The 8,306-nt window shown below is 43.0% G+C and overlaps 1 protein-coding gene and 1 pseudogene across 1 annotated transcript; both read right to left on the minus strand.

Moving 5' to 3' along the window:
• Positions 1-2,966: 2,966 nt before the first annotated feature.
• Positions 2,967-5,854, minus strand: LOC115733071 (annotated as a pseudogene).
• A 1,556-nt stretch (positions 5,855-7,410) lies between these two features.
• Positions 7,411-8,306, minus strand: LOC115741609 ((+)-cis,trans-nepetalactol synthase NEPS2-like). Its single transcript, XM_030675596.2, has one exon. It carries the CDS (start codon positions 8,252-8,254, stop codon positions 7,463-7,465), a length of 792 nt encoding a protein of 263 aa, XP_030531456.2. The 5' UTR covers positions 8,255-8,306; the 3' UTR covers positions 7,411-7,462.

Raw genomic sequence — 8,306 nt, forward strand, 5'->3', positions numbered from 1 at the left:
CCCTTTCCGTATGCAACGTCGGAAATGATCACTTGCCGAATGCTGCTCTTATTCAGATGAAATTATTAATGATCACTTTCAGATATGATGCCGAGGGAAAACAGAACTCCAGTTATATAATAGGCTAGCAATGCTTGTCCAACGAGATTTTTTGTGTTTTGTCAAACTTGGGATAGTTATTCAAACGTAAGAATTTTCAAGTTCAAACGTAAGAATTATGAATTTTCAATGGTTGCTTCCTTACCTTTTATGAAGCATCGATGTTGACTGTACACCTGACGAAACATGAGGTTTTACTTTTGAGCCTCCTTCTATCAACTTCGGTCAATGACTTCTCAGAAGATAATAATAAAAGAAGGATTAGGCTATAATGACCGGCCCACCAATTCTGACGGTGGGACGGTCAAATACTTATATCAATTCTCTTTTGGTCAAATCGGATCACTTATTGATCTGGTTTTATCATTTTGACTGCTCATTTTTTTTAGTCATAAGATAAAATTAAAAGATAAAATTATAAGTCATTGACTTTTGGCTGATAAATATATCACGCGGACATGTGATGCATACATGTTAGGCATAGACTTTTAACTAACAAGCATATTATGTGGATACGTGATATGTACATGTCAAACGTGGATTTCATATCATGAGGATATGTAGTGCGTACATGTTAAACGTGGATTTTAGCATATCATGCGGATATGTGGTGCGTACACATCAAACGTGGATTTCATATTGTGCAGATATATGGTGTATACATATCTGACGTGGATTTTGGACCGACAAGTATATCACGTGGATATATGGTGTGTACATATTAGATGTGGACTTTTAGGCGACAAGCATATTACGCGGATATATGATGTGCGTGCTTCCATCACTTTTGTCTTTAATTGTGTGGGCCCTCTTATAATTTTATCCTCTAATTCTAGCTTACAATTAGAAAAAAGAAATTGGGCAATGAAAATAATGAAATGAGATCAACAAGTGATCCGATTTCACCAAAAAAGAATTGTGGTCAATATTAGACCGAGTCACCGTTAGAATTGGTGGGACGATCAGCATAGCCTTTTCCAAAAAAAAAAAAAGAGGAAAAAGGACTCCCGACTTTTTTTCTTCGTATTGGCTTATTTAGTCCATCATGCCGAGAAGATCTGCACAAACTTGGGTTTTTTCTAATTTAAATTTCAAAAAAAAATATTTATGAAATTATTTTTAAAAAAAGTATTTATGGATTTGGGCCTCGCTCGGTATTGAATTGCCTTCAGAGCTCTTCGGAGGTGTATTCTATCCAATCCTAGAACTCCTAGCATAAACTGTTCTTACACCACTTCCACGGACCTAATTACTTTTTGTCCTTTATATTGCTCACTCACTATGTTGACGGAACATATAGAGCAAAATATTGGGAATTATTGCCTCATGGCATAGTAGGTCTTTGACTGTTCCACCGGTGCAATTCAACGGCACCAACGCATATTCGTCGTAGCGAATTTAAAGATCAAAGCAAAATGATACTTTCTCAAACAAAGATAGCATCAGCTAGACTTATTTTTCTCCGGCAGCAAACAAAGCACAGGCAAGTTAAAGAGACTGCAACTTTTTATTTCTAGATCCCCTGGGATAGACCATCATTCCATCCTCCGTCGACCGCCAGATTGTGGCCGTTGATGAATTCCGCCTCTTCGGACGCGAGGAAACGACGGCGTCAGCCACATGCTTCGCTTTCAGCACTCCTTTCAAGCATGAGCTGGACTCGAACATCCTCTCGCCTTCCTCCTTGCTCACGCCGAACGCTCGACGGAGCAATGGCGTGGCGATCCCTCCAGGGGAGACACAGTTCACCCGTATACCGTAGGCTCCGAGTTGCTTGCTCGCTGACCTCGCCAGACCCAGCACGGCGTGCTTAGACATCACGTAGTTACATCGGTCGAAAGGTGGGCTTTTGGAGGGGTCGAAAGGTCGTATGGACAAGATTTGCCTCCACCCGTTTTCTATCCTTGGACTTTTGATTATTGCGAGGAGGACAAAGCAAACCAATGGCATCAAAAGTCAGATGATGATGTTCATTTGTCATTTCAAAGAGGCGTAAGGTCACCGGCGCTACGAATGATTTTGCGTAACCTAATGATTACTCAGTCATTCACAGCTAATCTAAGAGATTTAGCCTTAGCTGGCCCCTGGCCACTCGCGGAGGCCTTCGCCGGCGAAGTTAAGATTTTTGTCGATATTTTCAGAATTATGAAAATTGAATAAGGGCCAAGTTGAAAAAAAAAAACGAACTAAACACCATTTGCGTTTGTTTAAGAGGGACTTTATACCTCCAAAGCCCCCTTGAGAGTGCTGAACTAAATATGCACATAATCATTTTTCACTTTAAGACTTGCCTTGCAAAATGGGATAATGACACACATATTCTTTGAACGTTAGCTCAATAGTTATTCAATATTGTCTCTAAACTTTAGTGAACATTTAAGGTCAAGTTGCTTGCTCGCCGACCTCACCAAAACCCGGCACGACATGCTTAGACATTGTATACTCTAAGTAATTCTCGTTTCCGGTGCTGGCCCCGATTCTCGCTGTGTCGAGATTACAGAGTCTCGTTCTACATTTTTCTAGCAAGACCATATTGCAGAAAGTAAATTACTTGTCCATCTACTGATCGAACCAGACATAAAACACACGAGATCCGCACTGTACCTAAACATGTATCATCTAAGAATGGCCTCATATCGGTGATACGGTACGGGTAATGCGTGCGTGCATCGGGTCTATACTCAAACATGTAGAATTCGAGTTGTCTCGCGACATGATATCGACGCAACTGAAGCAGATTTCTACCTGATGTGTTAAGAAACACCATATGGAAAATCTCAAATTGCATAGAAATGGTGCAGTAGTTGGTTAACATGAACTTATTGCTTTAGTTTCTGTCTATTTCGATCACGAGAACATTGTCCACGTTACAGCAATATTTCTTTGTGCCAAAGCAGAAAATATAGCATCCATAGAAACTCGGATGCAGGAGCCGGCTACTGCGTCTTAAGCCCTCCGTCGATGACAAGGTTGTGGCCGGTCACGAATTTGGAATCCTCAAAAGCAAGAAACACCACGGCATCGGCCACGTGCTTCGCCTTCAAAACCCCTTTCAAGCTCGAGGTCGGCTCGAACTGATGGGAGAAATCGACTGTGGGGCACTCAACAAGCACTCATAAAGGAACTTTGTTCACACAAGGAAGAGGAGACGAAAGGTGACTTTTCAATATACTGTATTCACAATCGATTCACCCACACTGAAATGGTTACAAGACAAGCCTTTATATAGGCATAATACAATGACTCTTCAATTACACAACTCATAAATAAAGAACAACTAAATGCATTAATCAAAACATTGTAACTCTAAAAGACACTTGGAAAGACTACAAAGCATTAAAGGAAATTCTTGATTCATGCACTAGCGCGTGCATGCGCCTTGGGAGTCTAATGGACTCATCGAAACCTTGGCAATACTTAATGAATTTGGTTTAATTTCCAACAAAACTCCCCCTTAAACCAAGTTCTCTTCCGTCGATCATTCCAAGTAAACTTCTGAATTTCCGAAACACTTCGATCTTGAGAGGTTTCGTAAAAATATCTGCGACTTGATCACCGGTCTTCACATGCACAACTTCGATTTGTTTGTCGCTGACTTGTTCTCGAATAAAATGATATCGAACATCAATATGCTTGCTCCTCTCATGAAAAACTGGATTCTTTGCCAAAGCAATGGCAGAAACATTATCAACAAAAATTTTCGTTGCATCCTTTTGCTCCATATGGATTTCTTTTAGCAACTTTCTCAACCATATCGCATGACATACACACGATGATGCAGCAACATACTCCGCTTCACATGTCGACAGAGTAACACTGGATTGCTTCTTTGATGACCATGTAAAAGCGGTTTCACCCAGATAAAATACAAAACCCGTAGTGCTCTTTCGGTCATCGACATCTCCCCCATAGTCACTATCTGAATAACCTCCGAGTTGAAATAGTTCAGACTGATAATAATACAAGCCAAGAGAGATAGTACCTTTGATGTACCGAAGTATCCTCTTCGCTGCTTTAAGATGAGATGTCTTCGGATTCTCCATATATCGACTCACAATTCCGACACTTGTACATGATATCCGGTGCGGTACGGGTCAAATACCTCAAGCTTCCAATCAAGCTTCTATAATATGTCGAATCAACATCGATACCTTCATCGAACTTCGACGGTTTTGCACCACAATCCATAGGAGTATTAACCTAAGTGCAATTTTTCATGTTGAATTTCTCAAGGATATTTTCAGCATATCCTTTACGGGAAATAAAAATCCCATCTGCATTTTGCTTTACTTCGATACCCAGAAAATAATTCATGAGACCATTATCCGGCATCTCAAACTCTTTCACCATCAACGCTTTAAAAGTGTCGATCAATCCAAAAGTATTTCCTGTGAAGACAAGATCATCAACGTATAAACATGCCAATAAAACATCACCTTTCTCGTGCTTCAAGTAGAGAGCATGTTCGTACGGACATTGTTCGAAGCCATTCGCCTTGAAATAAGTATCGATTCTGAAGCTCCAAGCTCTTGGAGTTTGCTTAAGCCCATACAAGGCTTTCTTTAATCTCAGCACTTTGTCTTCATGACCTTTCACAACAAACCCAAGTGGTTGTTTGACATAAATTTCTTCTTCAAGAACACCATTCGGGAATGCCGATTTGACATCCATTTGATATATGGACCATTGATTTTGAGCTGCAATGGAAATCATTAGTCGGATGGTTTCCATTCGGATGACAGGTGCAAACACCTCGTCATAGTCAATCCCGGCTTTACGCTTGTAGCCCTTTGCGACTAGTCCGGCCTTATAACGAGTGACTTCTCCTTTCTCGTTCTTCTTGGCCTTATACACCCATTTGACATCGATCGCCTTTTTGTCCTTCGGAAGGTCTATGAGTTCCCGTGTTTGATTCTTTTCGATGGCTTCTATTTCTTCATCCATGGCTTTTCTCCATTTTTCTTCTTTAGCAGCTTCATCGAAAATAAGTGGTTCACAGTCTGCGAGAAGACATACAAGATGGAGTTCTTCGGTGGTTTCATAAAGTTCAGATAATCTTCTCGATCTTGGTGCTATTGGTTCATCAACACCATTTGAAGAAGTTGGCGATAACGAACAGCCTCTCGATTTCCTCTTTGCTCCGGCCGAGGTGGTTGGATACCATTGGCGTCGCGACCCATCCCGGAGACACGCAGTTCACGCGTATGCCGTGCGCTCCGAGTTGCTTGCTCACCGACCTCACCAAGCCCAGCACCGCATGCTTAGACATGGTGTAGTCCATGTACTCCTCGCTCCCGGTGGTCGCCCGGATGCTCGCCGTGCAAATTATGCTTCCCCCTGTGTCCTTATCGACCATCGCACGGGCCCCGTGCTTCACGCACAACGCCATGCCTTTGACGTTAACGGCAAAAAGGCGCTCGAAGGCCGACACGTCGAAATCGAGAATGTCTTGTTTGACAGAACTGCACACTCCCGCATTGCTGAACATGATGTCCAGCTTACCATACAATTGAAGGGTCGACTGTACTAAGGACATCACCTGTTGCTCGTCCGCGACATCGCAGCGAACGTAGGTGCAGGAGTGGGAGCCGATCGATTCCACGAGGTCTCGGCCTTTCTCATCCTGGATGTCAGCAATCATGACTTTCGCACCGTGACTGGAGAAGCATCGGGCGGTTTCCTCACCCATGCCACTCGCGCCGCCGGTTACTATGGCTACTTTGCCCTGTAGCCTTTTCAAGGCAGAGCTCATCATCCCTTTCTGTATGCAACGTCGGAAATGATCTCTTGCCGAATGCTGCTCTTATTCAGATGAAATTATTAATGATCACTTTCAGATATGATGCCGAGGGAAAACAGAACTCTAGTTATATAATAGGCCAGCAATGCTTGTCCAACGAGATTTTTTGTGTTTTGTCAAACTTGGGATAATTATTCAAACGTAAGAATTTTCAAGTTCAAACGTAAGAATTATGAATTTTCAATGGTTGCTTCCTCACCTTTTATGAAGCATCGATGTTGACTGTACACCTGACGAAACAGGAGGTTTTACTTTTGAGCCTCCTTCTATCAGCTTCGGTCAATGACTTCTCAGAAGATAATAATAAAAGAAGGATTAGGCTATAATGACCGGCCCACCAATTCTGCCGCTGGGACGGTCAAATACTTATATCAATTCTCTTTTGGTCAAATCGGATCACTTATTGATCTAGCTTTATCATTTTGACTGCTCATTTTTTTTAGTCGTAAGATAAAATTATAAGTTATTGACTATTGGCTGATAAGTATATCACGCGGACATGTGATACATACATGTTAGGCATAGACTTTTAACTAACAAGCATATTATGCGGATACGTGATATGTACATATCAAACGTGGATTTCATATCATGAGGATATGTAGTGCGTACATGTTAAACGTGGATTTTAGCATATCATGCGGATATGTGGTGCGTACACATCAAACGTGGATTTCATATCGTGCGGATATATGGTGTATACATATCCGACATGGATTTTGGACTGACAAGTATACCACGTGGATATATGGTGTGTAAATATTAGATGTGGACTTTTAGGCGACAAGCATATTACGCGGATATATGATGTGCGTGCTTCCGTCACTTTTGTCTTTAATTGTGTGGGCCTTCTTATAATTTTATCCTCTAATTCTAGCTTAAAATTAGAAAAAAGAAATTGGGCAATGAAAATAATGAAATGAGATCAACAAGTGATCCGATTTCACCAAAAAAGAATTGTGGTCAATATTGGACCGAGTCACTGTTAGAATTGGTGGGACGATCAGCATAGCCTTTTCCACAAAAAAAAAAAAAAAAAAGAGGAAAAAGGACTCCCGACTTTTTTTCGTCGTATTGGCTTATTTAGTCCATCATGCCGAGAAGATCTGCACAAACTTGGGTTTTTTTCTAATTTAAATTTCCAAAAAAATATTTATGAAATTATTTTTAAAAAAAGTATTTATGGATTTGGACCTTGCTCGGTATTGGAATTGCCTTCAGAGCTCTTCGGAGGTGTATTCTATCCAATCCTAGAACTCCTAGCATAAAATGTCCTTACACCACTTCCACGGACCCAATTACTTTTTGTCCTTTACATTGCTCACTCACTATGTTGACGGAACATATAGAGTCAAAATATTGGGAATTATTGCCTCATGGCATAGTAGGTCTTTGACTGTTCCATCGGTGCAATTCAACGGCACCAACGCATACTCGTCATAGCGAATTTAAAGATCAAAGCAAAATGATACTTTCTCAAACAAAGATAGCGTCAGCTAGACTTATTTTTCTCCGGCAGCAAACAAAGCACAGGCAAGTTAAAGAGACTGCAACTTTTTATTTCTAGATCCCCTGGGATAGACCATCATTCCATCCTCCGTCGACCGCCAGATTGTGGCCGTTGATGAATTCCGCCTCTTCGGACGCGAGGAAAACCACGGCGTCGGCCACATGCTTCGCTTTCAGCACTCCTTTCAAGCATGAGCTGGACTCGAACATCCTCTCGCCTTCCTCCTTGCTCACGCCGAGCGCTCCACGGAGCAATGGCGTGGCGATCGTTCCAGGGGAGACACAGTTCACCCGTATACCGTAGGCTCCGAGTTGCTTGCTCGCTGACCTCGCCAGACCCAGCACGGCGTGCTTAGACATCACGTAGTCCACGTGCTTCTCGCTACCGATGCTGGCTGCGAGGCTCGCCGTGCAAATTATGCTTCCCTTCACGCCCCCCGCCACCATGGCGCCCGCCGCGTGCTTGACGCAGGCGGCCATTCCCCGAACATTGACGGCGAACAGGCTTTCGAAAGCAGGTATGTCGAACTCGAGAATGTCTTGCTCGATGTTGTTCGCTACGCCCGCATTGCTGAACAAGATGTCCAGGTGACCGCTTGACCGGAGAGTCGATTCCACCAAGGACTTCACCTGACGCTCATCCGTGACGTCGCAATGGACGTAGGTGCACCGGTGGGATCCGATGGACGCCACGAGGTCTCGGCCTTTTTCGTCCTGGATGTCGGCGATCACGACATACGCACCGTGGCTCGCCAGCCGATGGGCCGTCTCCTCGCCTATGCCGCTTGCGCCGCCGGTGACGATGGCTACTTTGCCGTCGAGCTTGTTTGAGGCGTGGCTCGTCATTTCTGCCGGCAGAGGATGGAAAGCTGATCACAAGATTGTCCTGTGAAGCTGT

This window comes from Rhodamnia argentea, chromosome 6 (assembly GCF_020921035.1).
Source record: "Rhodamnia argentea isolate NSW1041297 chromosome 6, ASM2092103v1, whole genome shotgun sequence".
Taxonomy (NCBI): domain Eukaryota; kingdom Viridiplantae; phylum Streptophyta; class Magnoliopsida; order Myrtales; family Myrtaceae; genus Rhodamnia; species Rhodamnia argentea.

What these genes read in the sequence shown, in the direction of transcription:
- LOC115741609 (XM_030675596.2), bottom strand. Translation starts at nt 8,254, where the DNA reads ATGACGAGCCACGCCTCAAACAAGCTCGACGGCAAAGTAGCCATCGTC.